This window comes from Numida meleagris, chromosome 4, assembly GCF_002078875.1.
Source record: "Numida meleagris isolate 19003 breed g44 Domestic line chromosome 4, NumMel1.0, whole genome shotgun sequence".
Lineage (NCBI taxonomy): Eukaryota > Metazoa > Chordata > Aves > Galliformes > Numididae > Numida > Numida meleagris.
The window spans coordinates 4,540,146-4,562,641 of NC_034412.1; the positions used below are offsets into that span (position 1 = coordinate 4,540,146).

At 48.5% G+C, this 22,496-nt stretch overlaps 1 protein-coding gene across 2 annotated transcripts in view; it reads right to left on the bottom strand.

Moving 5' to 3' along the window:
• Window positions 1-22,496, bottom strand: part of TNIK (TRAF2 and NCK interacting kinase) — a 137,857-nt gene that overhangs the window by 109,361 nt on the left and 6,000 nt on the right. For both annotated transcript variants that reach the window (XM_021393643.1, XM_021393641.1), the window contains exon 2: window positions 4,909-4,974. In XM_021393643.1, coding sequence (XP_021249318.1) covers window positions 4,909-4,974 — 66 coding nt within the window. The remainder of the gene's footprint in view (window positions 1-4,908; window positions 4,975-22,496) is intronic.

Consider the following 22,496-nt stretch of genomic DNA (forward strand, 5'->3'; position numbering starts at 1 on the left):
AGGTGAACAGCAGCAGGGATGGCAGGACCACGTTATCCAGGTTCGTTCGGCACCTGCAGACCCAGAGATGCCGTCACCAGGAGGCAGCCACAGGTGGCTGCTGGAATTTCAAATTCTTCATTTGCTTTCTCATTCCCATACACCTCAACATCTTCACCTCCTGGGGGTTCGCCTCCAGGTGAACTGGTACTGGCTTCAGGCACACATGAGCTGAGTAACAAACAAGAAGCCCCAACAGAAGACCTTGGGATACATTTCATAGAACTACAGAACGGCTTGAGTTGCAAAGGACCCCAAAGACCATTTAGTTGCAAGCCCCCCGCCACAGGCAGGGCTGCCAAGCACTAAACTTCCTCATCATTTTTTCCCCATATACCATACCCCAAACATCCACAACACAGAGTAGAGGAGAGCAATTGGAAAAGCAGCGTCACTCTTCACCCGGTGGCTGGTGACAGCCCACAGCGTCCCAGTGCCACTCCAGTGACAGCGGAGGAACACGCTCAGGAACCAGCAGCACACATGTCCCACGTGCCTAAGTCAGAGTGCAGAATGATGCTGCGTAATGGCATAGCGATTATGTGGCATTTACCAGCTAATTAAACAATCAATAGTTACTGTGTGGTTATGGAGCGGGCCCATAGTGCTGGATCTTGCACTCTGTAAAACCAAGCTTTGCTAATGCTGTAAATGAGAGCAGCGTCTCAAAGCCAGCGGCACTGCCGAGCATTGTCCTGCTGGGGCGAGGAAGCAGCACGTGAGCGTATAATCTTGGCATCATTTATCTCCCCGTTCAACGCTGGGAAACTATGTGAGATGAGAACGCTGATGGTTACCACCTGACCTACTTTCCAATTTCTTTTAGTATTGAGAAGCCTTGCATCAGCCAAGTGATCATAGAATCACAGCATTACAGAATCACTCGAGTTGCAAGGGACCTTCAAAGGCCACGGAGTCCAACCCCCCACTGCAATGAACAGGGACACCACAGCTCGACCAGGTACTCAGAGCCCATCAGCCTGTCCTTGAATGCCCCCAGGAATGGGGCATCCAGCACCATCCTTCTGCACAACCTGCACCAGTGCTTCACTACCCATTATGCTGTGCATGGGTTTGCCCCAAGGGTTTGCTCCCAGCCTCCCACCCCTGCTGCATGTTGACTCCCAGGGCCACCAAAACAATTGCCTAAAAACATGGGGTAATGCATTCAGTGCACAGTAAGCACTAGTTTCCCCTGGTTTTGAGCAAGCTGGATGGTGCTTCTGAGTAACCTGGTTTTGATTTGTTCTCAGCTTTCATGCTCGCTGGGGCTAGCAGCTGCAGCCCTGACAATGTGCTTTAACCAGGCAGTCTAAGTACGCACTGTATTTAAGGACTTTTTGCTTGCTATCTAATGCAAAGTGGAGATAGATGGCAATAATACTCTACAATAAAAGAAGTCTTCTCTCATAATGCTCTAACACCATATCCAAACTTCCAGCAACTTCTGTGTCTACCATTTTGCTTCCAGTCATCATCTACGTGCTAAAAAACAGCGAGGCAATGGCTTGACTCCCTACGCCCAATGTGTTCTATGCATGTTAGTCATTTCTCTAAACATTAACAAAAAAATCCAGGAGCACAAAAATCCCATAGTGCAACCATGCCTTGCACTGGAGCTCTTGGCCTTGTAGCAAATACAGTTTACAGTTTGCACCATTCGATGCAGGGTCACTAGAAAATAAAGCAAAGCTTCCAGTTCAACCAGAGAGAGAAACCAGCACCATCTCTCCGTATAACAAAAATTGAACTATTCACAGGGGGGCTGTTAAGCAGCAAAGAACAATCTCTCTCTTCCCTTGCAGTCCTGAGCAAAGGAAAGCTTGCTTGAAAGTACAAAGATCGTGCTTGGCTACCTAATGGCACCATAATGACCACCTCATGGTCCAGCCTGAGGGCCCTGCAGCCTCTCCCATGCATCAAACACTGGGGACTCCAAATAGCTTTATTAGAGTTGACCTCTATGCTGCCCACGGGATGCGATTGTTGGAAGCCATCCATCAACAGGCACCATACGGAATCACCATGCTGGATATTCTAGAGGCAACGTCTTAAATTAATTAATAGTCTGAGAGATTAGTGGTCTGTTGTACTGCGCCTGCTTCATGTGATCCATGGAAAAAAAGATGCTACCTACACCGAACCAGAAATTGTGAAACACTCGTGGTTCTGGAAGTCTCTCTTGTGGCACTTCTGGGCCAGGCTGGTGGAGAAGCTGCTGCTATGAGAAGTACCCTGCTATGGCTTTCCTCACCTCCCTCAAAAATCACAGCCACCCCGCACACAGGGAGCGATGAGGACTGATGGAGCAGAGGAAGGAAACAAAGCAAACAAAACTCAGTTCTTCAGAGCAGCCTCCTGTGCTGCTGCTCCCCAGCTGCTCTTTCTGCGATCCTAAGAGTCACTTCTCAGAACCCATGGTATCATTCCGCCATCAAAAGGCTACAACCACATGTTTTATCAGTGCAAACAGGAGGTTTCCATGCTGCTCTCCCCAGAGCTGGGCTCTGGCTCCCGGGCAGGCAGACTGGCTGAGGACACCTCCACCTCTGCCACAAGCACAACCAAGCTGGCCTTCGCCTCGCTGCCGTCCCAAAGGCAGAGCTGCTCTATTCACAGCAGAGGGGCCCGCGGGGCAGAGCGAGTACCGCAGTGAGCTGCTCTTTCCACATCTGTAACGTGAACAGAGGAAAACACACATCTACAGAGAGGTGGGAAAACCCCAGATCTGACCGAGATGGGTTTAAAATGGCTGGGGAACAAGCGGCCGGTTACAGCATCTGGTTACAGCAGATACAACTCCTAGGTAAGCGCGACCTCAAAAGTGTTTTTTAGAAGGGAGCCAGAAGGTCTAAGTGTCTCAAAAGCTGTTCCATTTGTTTTGCTTTGAGAGATAAATACAGCGGCGGTATCTGGAGGAAAAGAATCGCAGAGATCTTATTTCTGCGCTAGGTTTTAGGGTGGGACACCATAAACAGTTATGTGTGCTTTATATCAAAGTCTCCTTTTGTTTATAAAGTGGATGCTACTCCAAGACTTCAATTTCGGAGAACTCTGAGCTCAGCCTTAGCCTGAATTCATACCTCAATACTTACTAACCGGGTTTGGACAGCAGCTTCCCCCCTCCCCATCACCATCCTGTCTGGCACCGCCAGCAAGTGGATCACATCGGGGACAATCTGATTGCTCCAGCCAGTTAAAGACAGCAGAAGGGAGGATTTTCTTCGTACAGAAGGAGAAAAAGAAAAACCAAAGCGTTCAGAATATATTTCCTCCCCAAATCCTACAGCTGAACGCTCCTGGATGGTTCTCACCCCACTTTAAGATCTCATAAAGGCGCACTGAAAAAAGTCAAATACTGCAACAGAAAGCACGCACAGTGGAGCTGTGCAAAGAACAGCGCGAGCATCAGATAGTTTATTTCCCTTTTCAGCTTTCCACAAAAACATGACACTTTCAAAAGGCCGTTAAAGGTGCATAGTTTCCACTGATTGTTAGAAATATGCACAAGTTAAAATTAGGTCACCCTCCACCATTATTTGAGCGGCTGAAAAGAAAAACAGCCCTGAGACCAGCTCCTGTGGTGAGAACAATGGGAACACAGACACCATCGTCTTCCTGGAGAAAAACAACCGCAGCACAAGGCCGAGGGGAGGGCTCCTGGAACACAAACTTGGTGAGAAGGGTTTTGGAGGGAAGTTCTGTTTGGTTTTAAACTTATCCCAGGCTGAAAAATTCACACATTTTCAACTCCAGAAGTTTCAGTTCATCCTCGGTTCACTTCAATTCTTCTGTGGTGGAATTGATGGAATTAGCCTACGGCGGTGGGAGGATGGGGAAACCAGGATTCAGAACAAATATCTCCTGACAGGTAGCTTTCTAAGCACCCTTCTCTTCTCTTCATTAAGGACAGCTCGCTGTCTTTCACTGGGTGACAGGCAAGTGCTTTCACACTGACCCAGGGAGGGTACATGAATGTATCCATTTCTATTGTCAAAAGGGAACACGGGCATGGCAGGCAAATGGGATCTCTGTGTGAACACACGTGCACATACACACAGATCAATGCCCACATGTACAGAAACCCCTGGAGAACAGAGCCCATTGTCTGCCAGCAGACACAAAATACTTGGCGAATTCCACCGTGCAAAAGTGACATGACACTTTCTTACACCATACATTAAGTGTAGATAAGCCCACACTTTGAAATAACTCAACCCTTCCCAATCTCATGAAAATCATCCACAACAAAAATACCACCAAGACGACAATTTCTGGAAATCCTTCAAGCTAGAAGGTGCTGGGGCAGCTGATGTACTTCAGAAAAAGATGGACACTTCAAACATTTTTTGAAAGAAGCTCATGCACAGGTTTATAATTCTGCTCTCCTTTGTACTCCCACTTGGAGCTCTGTTTACTGATGTTTGCAGGGGTTTGAAAGCAAGCCTTCTGAGCAGCAGGTTTGGCAGCAACTCACCTGAGTGCTAGCCCCACGGTACAGGCAGGGCAGCAGGCTGCAGCAGGCCCTTTGGCAGACTCCTGTGGCCATAATACAGCTCTTCAGAAAAGACCCAGATTTATCTATTATACCACAGACTCCTCATTCCCTCCTCATCACATAATCAATAAAAAGCAATTTGGGGGGGAGAGGGGGAAAAAAAAGCAATTCATTCTTTTAGCAACAGTTACAGAACTAAGGGAAGCTCCATGTGATGCACAGTACTTGAGCACACAAACAAAAAGCCAAAGTCCAGCAGAGGTTCTAATCAGGCCTGAACATGGTGGAACCCAACCAGCCTGATGCACTGGGATGCTCCCTGTTCAACACATGGCCAACAGAGCCCACTTCAGACATCAGCATAGCCTTACCTTATACACCTGCCCGTATGTGCCATTGCCAACAAGCTCCACCAGCTCAAAGATTCCCGCAGGATCCTAGGAGAAAAGGAAAAAAGAACATTTAATAAGCCATACTTCGACTTATTCTACAAAGAGATGAACATTTTTACGACATGTTTTGCATGGTTTAAGCTTTTCCGACAACACAGGCATTAGCAGCATTGCAGTAACATTGAGCAGGGTGTTGTTACTCCACCTCGTGTGGCCGAGCCATCCCTGCATGGCCCTGTGTTTGAGGAGGAAGGAGCATAAGGGTTGGCGTTGGCCATGGGAACATTGACAGATGACCAACTCTGCGACAGGAGAAAGAAGATCAGCCACCCAAAGCCTGCTCTGGGTGATGGCAAGGGAAGCCCCTCATCACAATGCCAGATTGTGGAAGTAGAGGTTTCACTCATCACAAAGCCTGGATCGACTCCGAATGACTTGTGGGTCCAGAAGTCAAACAGTGGGTCTTTGTGAGCAGCTGACAAGCAAGGTTCAACATCTAATAACAGCACCAGTAAATTAAGCCACCTCTCCCCCAGCTGCATACTTTCAGGAACACCACACTGTGCCTTTGCACACCTCCTCCCATAGGCCCAGCTCCCTGATTCACAGGGCTGAACACCCACAGCTCCCAATCACAGACTGGGCAGACAGAACAGTACGGGGAAAACCCAACAAAAGCGGCCCAGCTGGGGCCCAAAAGTGCTATTCACCACTTGGAGCTGACCTAGTGCAGTTATCCCCAAAAACAGATGGGAAAGGGAAGCAATAGTGCACCAAGTTTTAACAAACTGGGTGAGAAAGGAGGCGGGAGGGGAAATGACAGCAGCTGCTGTTTATTTTTTGAGTTTCTTTCCTTAGGGTTATTCTCTGCAGTGCTGAAACAACTCTGAAAGAGGCTTTTCAAGTGTTACAAGTATATCTATTTTTGAATATTCACTAGGAGATTAAGAGAGAAGAAAGCTGTGCCTAGGGCAGATCATCAGGAGACTTGGAGAAGCACATCCAAGGAAGCAGCTGGCCAGTTCTGATAAAGAGACCCATTTTCCACGTTATGTTTTCTGACCTCTTTCCACAGCTCCCCAAGCCCACAAGTACCCCTATCTGTGGGTCAGCCCTCATTCATGCCACATGTGGATGCCAGCCATGGGGCACCCCCAGGTCCATCTGTGCCCGCTCACCGCACGGCTGCAGACCCCAGGACCCAGGTGAAGGCACACACATCGCGACCGTCCTCCCACCTCCCTTCTTCCTCGTGTTTTTGCAGGGGCATTGCCAAGGTAACGAGCAGCATTTCTGCTGCAGGAAGAGGCAGAATTTCAGCTCAGCCCTAGCAACACGTCGGGAACGCAGAGGAGAGCGTGCTTGCTCCTCCCAGCAATGCAGTCCCTCCTTGGCGCGGCTTTTTCCCATGCTACGGGCTCTCAGAGGGACAACGTTGCTCCAAACAGTGCCCAGCAGTAGCGTGTTGCTAAGAGCCTTCCAAGAATACACACTGCAGAGGATGGGGCAGGGAGAAATCCTTCTTTCCACTGAACTGGAGATGAGCTTTGCATCTCAATGGCTGCTGGGGACCGTCCTTGGAATCTGGGGGACCCAGTCACTCCTGCAGAGCCCCAGCTGATGGGTGCAGAGGGAGGAAAACAGGACAGCACGCTGAATGGGGGCTTTTAGCCTAGCCAGGGAAAGAAACACAGAGCACAGAGCCCTGGCTAGGGACCAATCCAGGCCAGGCAGGAGTAATCCCAGACCAAATATAGCCCGTGCTGCAGATACTGCGCCAGTGCTGGCAGCAGCCCCAGGCTCCGTGCTCCTGCCCTCCGAGGGGCTGCAGGACCACCCCAGCACGCTGCTGTGAGCCTGTTTCCATGGCTTCACATAGACTATGGCTTTGTTTAAACTGAATATAAAACAAATAAAAGGGAAAACATACAATTGATTTGTCTGTCTGTTCAGAGAAACTGGAAGAGGTCGTGCTTTTGAAAACTGGTTAAAGAACCAGCATTTGAGATAAACCCAGGAACAATTTTCAGCTTTACATGAGCATCATGCAGAAAACGGTCTGCATTATCGTAGCACCGCCAGGCTCTGCTGAGAGATGTACAGCAGCAGACAGGTCCTCCTTCCCCCTCCCTGGCTCCAGAACAAAGGATTGGAGCAGAGAGGCAGGGGCAAAACCAGCGCTAGATAGGGCTGTGCTTTGAGCACTGCAAAGCACAGGTGCTCTGCATGACAGACAACGTTCATTCAAAGCACCACAAACAGAAACGCTGCTGCCTGGAGTTGTGCTGGTAGAGCTGCACATCCTGGCCCCGGGCAAGCTCAGTCTTCAGGCTCTCCGCAAGGCAACAGAGAGCCCAGCCCAGCATCTCAGCTGCGATGGGAAAGGAAACAGTCACATAGCAGCACTCATGGTGAAGGCTGCGCAGAGCTCTGGGCAGGGCAGGCTGACACCCAAATCCTCCCATGTCACATCTAGCTCTGCTTCTGCAGCTGCACCAGGACAGGATGAAGTTCCGGAGGGGAATTCTCCTGAGCTAGCTCCCATAAAAGTAGGTGATATCAAGATCTACGCGGCTGAACAGAGCGAGACACAAAGCAAGGCAAGAGCACAATCGTCTTCAGTAATACCGTGGAAAAATACTCTATTTCAATCAACTGTGTATTTAAAACTGTTGCACTGCCAGAAAAGGGACTTCTGCACAGAGATGATAAAGCAGAACGCATCCAAACTCCGGCACCAGCACGCACATCCTTTTTGAAGCACTTATCGGCTGAAGCAAGCAGCAGCTGGGCTCGCAGCAGGAGCGCTCGCCTCGTTAAAATGGCTCCGCTCAGCGCAGCACGGACCTGCAGGACTGCACAAGGCAGCTCAGCTCTGCCTACACCTTCACGTTCCGATGAGCCCCATATGCAAAGGATCCAAACACTTTGCACAAGGAGGGAGCTAAGGGCTGCACGGTTCAACCGTGGAGATGACTGAGTTAGCAGACCGCCCGTGATCTGTTCCTAAATACTGCCAAGTGGGTGCCCACAAACACAAGAGGAAGGATGGAAGCATTTCTGTGCAGGCTGTTTCCCCAACTTGCCTCTGCTCCTTGGGGGAGCCTCACTTTTCTCCCCTCCAGCACACACTGAAGGTATTTAACAGAAGGGGTTATGTGAGGAAACAGCGGAGAGACGCTGGGGGGGGAAATCAAGGGGCATGTCAATTAAACTTCTATTGCTGCGAAGGCACAGGAAGGGAAATGAGAGATCAGAGCCTCTGTAATCATTGTGCACTTATTCCCCCAATTCTGAACAGCTAATGACAACTTCCAGCCAAAAATCATGGAGATAACCAGTCATTAAGCAAATGTTATAACCCTAGAGAAGAAAAACGCTCGGCGCAGTGGAAAGCAGCACAGCGTTCCGGGTCAGTGAGCGACGAGCGTCCCCAGGCACCGGGTTGCTGCAGCAGCTCCGTGGCGCTGGGAGAGGTTTTTCATCTCCACTACGAATAAAGCCCGTGCAGCTGACATTCCCAAACAGCACGACGCTCTGAGCCTCTGCCTTACAGCTCCCTAATAAAACACCCTCAGCAGGAGATCCTATTAAAGTGGTCGGGCACATTCAGGAACCAAAGACAGGTTTAGAAAGCAGTCTGCTTGCTGCCCCTCAAGACCTGGTGAGCTCCTTCTGTGAGCAGGTGCCTGTGCTCGGACAAGGCCCACTGACACAAGGAAGCATTTCAGCCCCGGGAAGCACCAACACAGCCGCCTGGAGAACATCACTGCTTCTGACCCCATCGGGCTCCAACCAGGGGAGGAAGCTTGTTAATTTACAGTATGAGAAAACACTTTCCTAGGAATGCACAAGAGCCAGAAAAGCCCTTCAGCAATGCAATTTGATACGCGAAATTGCCATGCGGGTAATGTATTTCTGATTATGCAAAAACATCACTACGAGGAACAAGGACAAGAACCAAGCTTTCAGCCCCCATACTAAATACCTGCCCAGATTTTATTTCCCAAGGCCGGATGTCCCAGCTGGGTCATGCTCTGTGAAGCCACACTTCATGGCAGCAAAGTCATTGCAGGCCACGCACATCTCCCAAGCATTAAGACCTGAGAAATCTCAAGCTCTAAGAAGTCAGCTGCTGTTCCCTCTGAAAACACATTAACTCACTCATTTTACCATACTTTTTATGTTGGCTTCTACAGCAGGAATTGAAGCACTTGTTTGATTTGACAGAACAAGGTCCCGCTCCCCTTAGGGAAGCTGCCCCAAAAGGCATGTAGTTTAGAGAAAAATTGAGAGCTTTGAAGAGTACTTGAAGACACAGTTGCTTTTTAATAATAAACTAGTTGTCTCCATCTCCAAGGCTCTTCTCGTTAACAACCCTGTGAGTAATACGAAGATGGACTGCATGAGCCAGGAGAGGATTGCTAATACAGCTGCAGACAACAGCAAGCAAAGTAGGACGGCAAAGGCCAAGGCAACAAAATACTGATCAAGCTACAGAAAAAGAGGCTGGGGACATTACCCTTCTGAGCTTCAAACACTTCCCATCGCAGAGACATACCTTTAGCCAACAGTAAAAGTGGCACAAAAAAACCTCAACAGGCTGCACAGGTACTTCTGAGCTGTTTTCCTTTGGTTATAACCCAAGGATTTAAGCAGAGCCATGCTGGACTACGAGGTGTTATTCAGTCCTCTCAGAGATTGCTTAGTCTCACGTCTTCTCCCAGCTTTGGTACTTTTACCCTCCTTCGCCCACCCATCCAGAGCCTCACAAAACAAGCTATCATCAATGCCATCTACCACTGCACCGCCTGCCTACTCAAGCAATACAAGCTGCTCCACTTGGAAGAGTAATAAGGAGCTTGCTGAGGGTTTTGATTTCATTCCAAAGAAGTAGTTTGTCCTCCCTCACCCCCCAAACACCCAGTTCCACATCTTAAATGAAGATGTTCATCAAGAAACAACATTCCTATACAGCGTAAGAAAAACTGTTGTCAAGGCTAAGCTATTAACAGGAGAAAGATTTCTCCACTTGACAGCTGAGAGAAGCCTATTAACAAATCTATCTAAACCGTTCCTCTTCAGCATCTCACGAGGAGGCCTTCCTCCAGTCCTCACTGAGAGTCACTTTGGGGCTTTGCCCATCTAAATCCCCCACCAGCTCCCCAAGGCCTCCCACATTCCTTTCCCCAGCTTCTTGCTTAGCACCAGCCACTACCTGTGCACCTCCTCCCTTTCCAAAATGTTAGGACTGGTCAATAGCCGGCAAAAGTGGAATCAAGTAAGAACTAATGACCACACTGGGCTTTTTAATCAATAAAGCAGGGTTACTCCAACTACTGCCTGTCCAACTGAAGACATAAGTGTGAATTTGTAGCTGCCAAAAGTATAACCAGCGACTCCACTGAAGGAAGAACAGGAAAATACATGCAAAACCCCTCCACTCAGTCCCACCGGGGCCAAACCACTGAAGCTGCAATATACTGACCTATGCCACATTTCCTGCTTACAGACCAGCACTTGCCCATGCAAAAGTCAGAGTTCTTCTGAGATTCTCCTTCCTATTACATCAAAAGGAAAAATAGCTAGTCTGTACAGCGTCTATAAATGCAAAACACAAGATGTAGGGACACTTAAGTCAATAACAAACACGTACAAGCCTAGAAAGACAGGCATACCAAACCAAGATAATGTGTTTGCACCGCTTCAGCTAATAGATCCCACTAGAAATACTAGTAAGGGACAGCAATGACTACACCGACATACATAAAAACCAACCTTTCTCCTGGAGGGCACACTGGAGTAGCCCAGTATAAGAAAAAACCAACCACAAGATACACCGACCAGAACAAGAAGGGTCCAAGCCTCTTCACTGCCTCAAGAGCTTGAGCCATGCATCACTAGCATCAAGGTACTTCCATCCAGTCCTCACGTACCTTAAGCAAGAGTCAATGAGTTTTGACTTGAAGCACCATCTGACTTCAAGTCTTATCATGGCAAGAAGAGGCTGACTGAGATATTCAGTAACCCTTGAGACGAGGAATTTCTGCTTACTCCTCATTTAAAAGCTTGACTTCCCCAAACCTAAGATGAACTCATATGATTGTAAAAGTCGTACAGCACATCCCACAGATCCCCAGGAAGGCCTCCACAATCGCTTGCAGTCATGATAAACACTCCTTCCAATTCACAGAAGATTGTTCACCTAGAAGAGCTGGCAGTCAATCAGTGCAGACGGACCAGCAAAAGCAGTACTGCTGAATGAGCCCCGCGTCAGATGAATACGGCCCCAGCACAGCCAGCCACTTCAACGTATGTCTAATTCAAGCACACAACCTCAACAGGACAATATATAAAAGGCTTGGTTAAGCTCAGTGTCTCTAAAAAGCTACAGAGCCAATTATAAATCATATCTATAGTCCCCAGAAGATCTAAGTCACTACTAGTATTGTGCCACTCTTCTCAGGACGCGAGACATCAATTAGAGCGCAGCAGCCGGACACTCTCCACACTGGAAGTCACTCATCTGCGGTTGCAGACCAATAAGATAGTATTCCTGAATGTTTAGATCTCATCTCTCTGAGAAATGAAGTGTCTCCTCTGCCAGCAAATGTTTTCATCAAGCTGATATTGCTACCTACTAGTAAATGCAGTCAAAGGTTTATGGGTTCTCAGAGGAGCTGGTTTAATTACTTATCAGAGCAGCCGCTTCAGGAACTACAGCCTCTTCACATACCACTCCTGGAGGCACGCTCTGAAAGCAAGGTCACTGCCAAGCTCAGCACCAAAAGCAGAGAGCCCTCCCTAACACGCAGGCAAAAACTCAGCGTCCCACACTGCAGGTCACGTTTGTGCTTGGGCCTGTGGATAGTGTTGAGCTGTCACCCTTACAGACAGGTGCACCTTTCCAAGCTGGACACTGCAGCCTTCTCCAGAGGCTGCCGAGCTCAGGTGTCTGACTGCCTTCATCAAGGAAGGCAGCCCTGCTCCTTCCTCGCAGCCAGAGTGATGGCCAGAAAAATGCCTCAGGATGGAAGAACACTTTGCTTCCAAAAAGGCATTTAGAAGCAAGAAAGATAAAAACCCTCAACACCTTGTGGAGGTACTGGGAGCATGAGCTACACATTAGTCCTGAGAGAGACATGGGTGGGCAGCTCGTCCTCCATGTGCTGCAACCACAGGCAGGAAAGCACCTGCTTGCCCTCCCCCAACAGGGACACCCCAAAATGATGGCCGCTATTTTTAAATATTTTGTTGAAAAATAAGGCAAAATCCCTGCATACATGCCTGGAAAACATCAGCTCATTGCTGCATTCAGACCAGTCTGGTGCACCAGCCCAGTTTTCACCCATCACCTGGTGATGGAGATAGCTGCTGTTCTAGTGCTTTTCCAAGTCTGCTCACAGCCATCACTTTGCATCAGCTCCTTATGTTTGGCTTTGAGAGCGCTGGGGAGCAGGAAGGGATCAGGTAACCCTCCTGTAGCAACGGCTTCAAAGAAGGACAATGCAGGGAGCAAATCACATCAAATTAGTTAGCGACCCACCAGTTGTCGAAGTCTGCAAGATGCAGCCAACAGACGGTAAAAAAAACACAACTATACTCAACAAGCTCCCAGAAATATGCATTAAGAACACGTCTTCCGTGGAATTGTCTTGGCAAAGTTACAAAAAAAAAAAAAAAAGATGAAGTGTGCGTGTTAATTTCTGTGTCTCATATCAGGAAAGATCTTTCTCACCCAGGAGCGAACAAGGTGTGGAGAAGGAGGAGGGAAGGCTTTGCACCCTTCTCCTACATTTCACAGGCTGCCTTGAGGAATGCCAGACTCCAGGAGCCCGAAGGTTGGATTCTGACAGTCCCTCACTCACACTGGGGGAAGCAAAAAGTCCTAGAGCAGAAAAAGCAAGATCCTTCCTGCTGCATGCCAGAAGAACTGCTCCCAGTCAGAGACAATCCACGCTCACTGAAATGACTGCAATAATTTTTTGCCAAGTCATAAAGTACATCCCGTAGCAAAACTTCTGTATGTCTTGCTTCTTGGTGGCCTGCATTGTAAAACACTCTGGTAAATTCAGGGAGCTGCTTTTAAGTGGCAGCGTCCCAGCCGAGGGCAGGGATTATGAAGCTTAGTTTGTGCGATGTGTACCACAGCAGTGCTTCACCAAGGTGAAACAGAGGGACCTTTCTCATGCATTCGAGGAAGCCGTTCTGGTTTTGGTCTGCAAGTCACCGTGACGCTCCAGGAATCCAACCTCTTGCTTCATGGGATCTGTTCAGCTCCCATCAAATTACACGACACCTCCCTGCCTTCAGAGCTCTCCACTCGCTCTGTTCCCTGCAGCAAGCCACGACGTTATCTGGCCTCTGCTAGCAACACGCTCTTTGCTAGGACTCCAACCTTATCAGCTCGCACAAGCAGACTGGAACCATCAGCACAACACACATGGGAACAAAGCAAGCCCTGCAAGACCACAGGTAGCAGCCTGCTGTAGACCTGTGCAAAACAGGGAAACAGAGCAGGGAAGTGCATAGTGCTTGGGCTTCCAACGGCGCAATGGCAGCCGGCAGCAGCCAAGCCCTCCTGCAGGCACTGGGTGCCCAGCCTGAGCTCCCAGCCCACAGCACAAAGGGAAACCGCACAGCCCCAAGCAGGATCTGGCCCATACGCAGCGATATGAGTCATGCAGTGCAGGGATGGGAACCATTTGTAACTGCTGCTAAATTAATTGCCATTGTTGTTATTTGATTTGCTAAAACCTCCAGGGCTGGATTTATTTATTTTTTTTTTTTTAGAAAAATACGAACACATCAGATTAATCAACTTAAAATAAATCAGTTTGATTTATTTATTTCTGCTATATCTACTCCTCCTTAGGCTTGGCAAGTGGCTGCATTCTTTCCATCCTGGGAAAGAAGAAGAGCGGGGGTTTTGGTTCATCATTGTTTTAAAGGAACCTCTGCAAAGCTCAGCGAGCACAAACCACAGCACAGGTACACTGTGGAGGAGGACAAGTGCAGGGCTGGGGCTGTTCCCATTTGCTGCAGGCACCGGCCCAGCACCCAGGTGCTCAGGAGAGCAGTGGAGGGAAGGGCTGGATCTCCTCTAGCCAGATTTCGCCATCCTTGAATCCTCCACAAGCAGCCAGCATCCTTCCCCCTCCGACTCCCTGCCCTCAGCTGCAGCAATGCAGCAATGCCTCTGTCAGCGCACTCCAAAGAAAAGCTCTCCCATATATTATCCTGAAGAAAATTAATCTTGTGTTCCACAGAATATTAAGCGGATTACATCTACAGCCTCCAAGGAGAGAAACGTTGATTTCCATGTATCTTGTGCTATTACTCACCTCTATTAATTTTTCTACCAGCACAACGTTAGTCATGATGATTTCCTGTTATTCAGACCAGAGCCCAACCGGCACAACGTGCCAAGCAAGGAGAGAGAGCGGGGACCTCTCCTCAGCTGGCTCCAATAAGCAGCACCAAAGTCATTTACCTGCCTACTGTTAGGAGAAACTGGGAACCTGCATGCTCAGGAAGGCTCTATGCCCTTCCAAGCACAACAAGATAAGAGCCACACGGAAAATGTGCAGCACACAGACAGTGGTGCAAACTCAGCCTGAGTGTTTCTGAGTATTTCACAAGCAGGTTCACAGGTTTAAAGGCCAGAAGGAGCATTTTGATGACGTTGCACAAAGTAAGGAAGGAAAGCACGTCTTGAGAAATGTGCTTTTCTCTAGGTACGATACACAACCGAGAACTGGCTTGACAAATGGAGAGATTCATACTTCCTATTTAAATCTCACCAGTCTGTGCAGAGAAGAGGAACAACTTCTTAACTCCAATTCCCAGGCTCCATCCTCTCCTTTATAGCCCCTAGAAAAATTCTAAGTCCACATAATAAACGTGAGAGCTGATAAGAACAGTCTTATCAGATGAAACAACTCACAGCTTTCCATGATGGCAAGACGAAGAACTAATGGTTACAGAGCCAGATAAGGGTGTGCAGAACCAGAAATCAAATCCACGCAAGAGCAGCCGCAGTGACACACTCCATCTCAAGGAGTAAAACAAGCTGCAAAAGATCTCGTGTACGTTAGTGCCCAAGACACCACCTCTGCCCCTTTCACACCACTCTATCCATGTTTTACCCTCAAGCCCACGAAACGCTCTCCACATACCCAAGCCTGGGATGGTTTTCTCTTTGCCTGAAGTCACTGGAGACAGACGAGGGTCTGCTGGAGACTTGTTCAACACAGCCATGACCCCGCGTTCTGCAGGGCCACCCTAAATCCCGGCAGAGCTGCCTGCAGGCCTACCCATGTCACTTCACCTGACCCAGCAAACCTGAGCTCCAGACTGCTGCACAGCCCCAGGCTACAGCTACGAAGACAAATTACCGTGAGATCAAGATGCCCTTATAATCCTTCTCTCCTCTGAAGACCTGAAGTATTGGAAACGAGTATTTCATTCTGCTGGGAAACCAGTCCAGCTTCCAGTGTTTGCACAGACTGAAAGCACCTTGAAGCCAGTACTGAATTGTTGCTCTGGGTCTGGGTAACAGCAAGCACTGAGCTAGTACAGTTCATGCCGTAAGAAAATTACATTAGATCTTTGCAACTGGATCCACCAGAAACCCGATATTGAGGCAAAACCCTGTTAACAACATCATCGACTGGGGGCCCTGGCAAACCCCTGTGCCACATTTTGTCACAGCTCCAGATTGTTAGTGATGCTAAAACCAGTGGCAGGCTGCTGGCAGCAGGATTGTATCATGGGTTTCCCACACCAGTTACTCTAAGACAGGAAGAGATGAAGAGGGCCGTCCCCATCGCTGAGGGCTGTTTTAGCTCTAACTCATAACACCAGTCTACCATTTCCCTGCACGACTGGTGGCTGCCTGTTTTGGTGCACCGGTCTCAGTCACAAATTCATAACCTGCTGGTTATCTCCTCCTCTGATTGATTTCCTTCCTGAAAATTGACAACTGCAAGTTATTTCCCTTCCCTGGTGTCCCAAACCTCATTCTGTGTTGGCTAATGTACAAGAAAAGCATTTACTGGAAGGAATTTGCTCATCAAGCTTTGCTAGCACTGAAAGCACACCTTATCTAATCTTAGGAGAGCATAGTTTAATGACTAAAGCACAGGTTGAGAGGCCAGAAGGTTCGACTTCTACTCCCTACTCTGCCACGGTCACAGCGCCTGCAGGGAACGCAGACAAGATGCCTGAACCCTCACCTTGATTTCCCATGCTGTAAGACTATCTGAGCATTCCTTTCCTCACAGGGGATCTTATCTGTAAACTCCTCATTAGCATCTGCAAAGAGTTATGCATCTCCGGATGTGTTTAAATCCAAGTATGAAAGAGCAGAGCAGCAGCACTGGCTGCTGAGGCTGGATTCACCCTCTTCAGCGTGCTCAGGCATTGCATTCCCCATCTGTGCTTTGGGAGAGCTTTACATTCCTTCCCTCTACAGGAAAGCAAAGAAAAAAAAGAAGAAAAAAACCCACCACTACTATCCCACAACAGCTGGATGTGGAGATGAGGTAAATGCAGACCTAACATGTTCCCACGGTCGAAGAGCAGAGCCCCAGCTCACAGGGCCTCGCTTACACGGCAGGTCCTGCACTGCTCTGCCACAGTCTTTGTGGGGCACTCCCAGCCCTTCTGGGAGGATGCAGAAAGGGCTTCTTCTGCTATTAATACAAGCTTCCATTTGGAAAACAGCTATCAAGCAAGGTAATTCAGATCTTCCAGGAAGGAAAGGAAGTCACCCCATCTTGCCCCCTTCCCACTTTTCCCAGTTGCCTCAGCTAACACTGTAAGCAGATCACATCACCAGCACTAGTGCCAGCAACAGCACATGAGCTGGGACTGTCCCAGTGCAGTAAGACCTCTGCTCCAAGACGGATCTGAGTGGGGTAGAGCACAGTGAAGGACAGGAGGTATGTCCGCTCCTGTCCAACCACACGGAGCAGCACTGTCTCTGAGGAGCAGAACTTGGAAAAAACATAGGTAGAGGGCTAAGAAACTTTTAAGAGAAGAGAAAAATACCTTATTGTTCCATAATTAATGGAAAGCAGAAGAGGTTTTATGGACTCGTTGAGAAACCGAGGGTGAGTATTAGAAAGCACATTTCAGTCTTTCATAATCACAAGGTGAGCTGCTTGCATAATACCAAAAAGGAACGTAAACGCAGATATCACAAGGCAGTTATGAAACTTGGGTTTTAAATGCGCAGTAACAGTAACAGAGTAATTAAGTTTCATGAGTGATATATTTATTATTTTTTATTTTTATCTGCAAAGCAGATGCTGCAGCCTCCAACTGAGGAAGGACCCTGGCGAGGTGCACACACAATGGATGACCCTGCTCCCACCGCCTCACTGCACCCAGGGCCCGGCCCACACCACAGCCTTGCTTCCAGCCCCAGCCCTTCTTCAGAGACACCCCTGGTGGGGGCTTCAAGATCACACCAAGAGAATGTGCGAACCTGAGAGGTGCAGGAGAACAAGGAAATAAACCTGAATACAACTGCACTGCGAGAGTTAACTACTACACCCTGAACAAGCCTCTAGGCCTTCCTCCCCAATGCTTTTTGACATGAGCACGTGCTCACATGAATTGCTCCAGTGTGACCATGACAGAGTCTCCCCTACAAAACACATAATATAGAGCAGCAAAATGTCAGGAAAATCAAGGGCAAATGCGCAGAGAAGACAATCCCTCCCCCTACTACTACTGCTATTTTTAGGCAGCCAGATTAGCTTGGAGCAGTGTTTCTTGGTTCTGATAATGAGCAGGGCTCTTGCATCTTCTCTAGAGGATGCTTTCTCTGCTGGCCAGCACTCATGCAGGCACTTTGCTTTAAACCAACTGCATGGAAGAGATCACATGCAATGGCAGAAGTAAAACTACAACTTCACATGAAAGGCTCTCGGCAAAGTGACTCTGGCTTTGAACATGCATCACATCTCCTTCATTCACACCACCGCTTAATTTTCATTTATGGGGGAAGGGGACATGATAATCTATCTACCTACTAGGCACTCCTCCCTTTGAGCAACTTCGTATACACTCCAGTGAGTCTGAACAGCAGTTTTGAAGGGTAATGGAGGGGAGCTCTGCCCATCTGACCATTACCAGCCCCAGGTGCGAACAAATTGAACCACAGGATAAACCCTTTGCTTAGGCCTTCTCTCAGGACATCAGCAGATCCATGAACCAGCCTGAAGTTCAATCCAAGGGAATAGATGGCACCCAGGATCCAGCTGAATGCTCAAAGTATTCTGCACTCATTTGCTCTACCAAAAAGCCTCCTTACAGTGGGTCCTTCTGACACTGAGGTTGAGAAGGATGGTAAGAGAGGCATGACAGCACCTCCCAAGAGCAGCAGGAGTAATGGCAGGGCTTTGGCAAAGAGGATGCGTGCTCTCAAAGGAGTAAGACAAAGGAAGATTTATAGGTAGCCTTGGTCCCACTGCACTGCCAGCTTCCCTTCGTAATGAAATGTTCCTCCTTCTACCAGGGAGCTCAGCTGCTAAGGCACTATACCACAGTTTTCTGCAATGCAACCACTCACATATTCAGCGTCCTTTGTTTGCTTCTTAAATACTCAGACTGCCTTGATGGCAACCCCTGGACACAAATCTTTCCTCCTTCAGGCCCAGTCCTTCCCATCTCAAGGCCTCAGCCTTCCTCCACAGCCCTTCACTACTACCTCCCTATCTGTGGTAGGACCAGCAGGAGCTGCTCCAGCAGCCCATGTCAGCCAGCCAGGTGCAGAAGGCAAGAGAGACCACAAAGCAGGTGGCAGAAGTGTGGGACAGGAGGCCAGCAGGTTCCAGGAATGAAAGCTCAGAAAACAGAAGTCCTTGGTGAGGAGCAAGGTGCCTCAACCACATGAAGAGGGCAGGGCAGAGCCTCCAGAGCTGTGCCCCGGCCCTGATCCACTCATGGCTTCTCAGCGAGCTCCTGCCCAGAGCCATAACGTCTTACTGTCAGGCTCTCGCTTTCTTCTGTGGATCGTAAAACCTCATTTATTGAGGAAAAGCAGCAGTCCAACATGAAGAACCATTTAAGTCAGCTAGTAGATGATTAACAGGCAGGTACTCAGTCAATTGCTACTGGAGCACTCCAGATCATTAACAGCCATAAACTCATCCTGCACCCTCTTGGCAGACGTCAGAGGTGAATTTACAGGGAGACTGCACCCATCAAAGCCCTGGCTGAAGGCAAGGACACAACCACAGGCCATCCCTTGGCTTCCCCTCCCCTCATGGTGGTGGGTCTTGTTCAAATCACCCCTGCTCTGCCATCATGCCTTGGCCGGGCCGCCAGGCTGCCCTCCAGACTTCCAACCCCAGGCAAAGCCCTTGCCAGGCAGACTTTGCAGAGGTGACCATGGCTCCCACGCTCTGACAATATTTCACTCATGCAGGGGGCAAGGAAGGCAGAAGGCTCTTTTAAGCAGAAGTGAAAGCAGTGTTCCTCGTCAGGGCCTTTGCCTTTTCATGTCAGGGTCCCCAAGAGCCCAGTAAAGGTTCTTCAAAGCTCAAAGTGTCAGCAATTTTTAAGCAGCAATATCCTGAACGCTCTTCCTTGCCCTGGCTTTTATAACACACAACAAGTTACCAGGATTTGGCACTTTCTCCTTTAACAGGCCACCATTAAGAAGTGACTCATATTACATTGCAGTGTGAGTCATCTCAGCAGAGGTCATCATCATAAGCGACAGCGATTCTTCAATTATTTCCTTCAAGTTGAACTACAGGTATATTGTTATGCTAATGTTACATCTTCTCTCTCCTGCCTTCCCATCTACTGTCTCATGAGAAGCTTGGGTTTTCTCCTCATGGCCCGAACTATGCCTGGAGGAGCTATTTCACTGCAGGGTAGTCACAAAAACTGGGCATGCAAATGCGTTTTCAGCTATGGCACTGAATGACTGAAGCGAGCAGTTCTCCATACCTCCACCCAGTGCTGCTCCTCCAGTGTTAACAGGTTGCTGTTCCTTCCATCTTCTTGCTTTTTCTACTTTATCATGCCAATTTTCCAAGAACCTGGGGCTGGTCCAGAGCTCAAACACAACCACCACTGGGCAGCCACACCACATCGCTGCCTCCAAGAGCAGGTGCAAAGCCCAGCAAACAAAACCACTTTGAACTACGTCCATCTACACATGACTAATAAGAAGCTATTACAAGCTATGAGCAGAACAGGTAGAAAAGGAGTCCTTTTCAGACTACAGTTAGCTAGGCAGCACCACATTTCACTGGGAGTATTGAGCAAATGCATGCAACTCATGGCAGAGTATTTCCAGTACTGAATTTAGACACCGTCAGGTGTCTTGTGGAGACAGAGCTCCCCAGCCACTAAATTAGGAGAGGACAGCTGAGATCCCTCAGCATCCCTGCCAGGGATGGGCATGACCACTCCAGGGCACTTGGCTCAGAAAACATGGTTTTGTCCATTAGAAAACACAGCCGTGACCAGCCCAGTCACCAGCACAGCACTCTGCGTTGGTATTTATAGCAGCCAAACATTCTAATAGGGAGCAGGGATAGTCACAGTGGCTGAGAGATTCACTTTGGAAACCATCTGAAAACCACTCTCACTACTGGAATCCCATTTGGCTATTACAGCCTCTTGAAACATACTAATACACTGATCCCCACAGAATAGAAATAGGAAGGACGGAGTCATCACAGTATTTACTGAGACTAATCAATACATGAATGCTGAAGATTTATTGCAGCAAAGACAGCCTGTCTGCATGGCCAGAAAACGCATTTAAAGCCCTTTTAATTTTGTTGCCTTGGCCTCTGGTTTTAGTTCAAAGCACAACCATTTTCTGCACATCCATATTTCTAGATGGAGAAAACTACGGACACACAAAAGAAGCCCTCCTTGGCATGCCCTTAGAGGAGGAGAAAATGCAACACACAGAGGTTCAAGTGCAGTGCCCTCCTTTTCCAGCCATCTTTCACATGCAAGTTCTGGTTCACAGCAAATGCAACAACACCCAAAAGCAATGGGAACAGCAAGCCTGACTGAGGAAGAGCGGCACTCCCAGAGGGTCTGCGCCTTCCTCTCTGCTTTTCTCACTGTATTGTAGGAAACAGGAAAACTTACCCACCTCATCCATCACCAAGCTGCACAGGGATACCTGTGGCTCTAGGGTAACCTGCTAGCTTTCAGCATCAGCCAGCCTCCACAGAAGAAAGATTTGCAGCTAATTTATTTCCCTTACTCTAGTAGAGACAGTGACTTTTTATTACCATTTCTTCCCTCCTCCACAGATCCCTCCTCCTTGTCCCATGCCCCTTCCTTCACCCCAAATCTGGCTGCTTTTGGCCCACAGAACTCAGCTCCATACTCATTTTCTACATGCTAAAACCATGTATGTCGCATTTCAAACAACATAAATTTCTGCCATCGATGTCAACTATAAACGCACAGATCTGATCTGGAAATTTGGGGCCGTTTTGAAGGTCTGTGTGCCAGGTACACGCGATCTGAGCCACTTGCTGTATCAGCCACGTGGCCCACAGTGCAATACTCCTAAGAAGCATGGCAGCAAGACAGGAAGGAGATCTGCAACTTCTCTTTTGTCAGTTTATCTCAAAATCATACTAAGCTTTTATGCTTTTGTACAAAAGAGAAAGGAAAAGGCAAGTCTATGCTGATTTACAGCGAGATTTCTATTGTTGCCTGGACATCAAACAGCACCCAATTAGTCCTGCAAGGATCTGACCCACAAATTATGAAAATAAATGCCTCTGAAGCTTTGATCTCTTGTATTTCTGCAGCACGCTACAGCCGTTATTAGGCACATTTTATTACATTCAAGCTGTGCGATCTCTTCCTCGGCAAAAGCTCTGCTGCCTCAAATGCATCCTAAAGGCTCCATCCAGCAGATTAAGGGCATGGTCCCAAACAGTCGCTTCTGTCATGCACCGAGCACATGACTCAGCTGGCAGTAGGCTTTTTCCTGCTGAGTTTCAAAATTAGGAGCAAAGAGAATTTTTAAAAGGCGGGAGAACGAGGGGGAAGTGTCAGCCACCGAAATGGAACTTTGGATTCTTTGTTAGTTTATAAAGGAATATACATCCTTCGCAATATCCTTGGCTTCAGAAAAGTGCTGTTTCCAGAAGAGCTAAACAATTTATCTCTTTCCGTACTCTGAAATGACACCGCCGAAGGAAGCAAGCAATAACTGTAACAAAAGGTTTCATGCATGCTGGAGCTGAAAACCACACGTGCGCTCACACGAACAGAAACACATCCGCCCACCCTCGCTGCAGTGGCAGCATTAAAACAGAGAGGATGTTACGCCGGGGCTGCTCAGGCTTTACTCAGCAGAGCAGCTCACAGCGAGGCCTGCACCTGCCAGAGGCCACCACAGCCTGTACGGGGGAAGGATGGGACCGCGTGAAGCAAGCCGCTCTCACTTAATGGCAAGAGGGCGGTGTTTGCACGAAGCCATTAATATCTGATAGACTTTCCGTAGCAGAGCTGGTTATCAGCAGCAGAACAAAGTGCATAGCTCCTGCTGCATTCGCAGC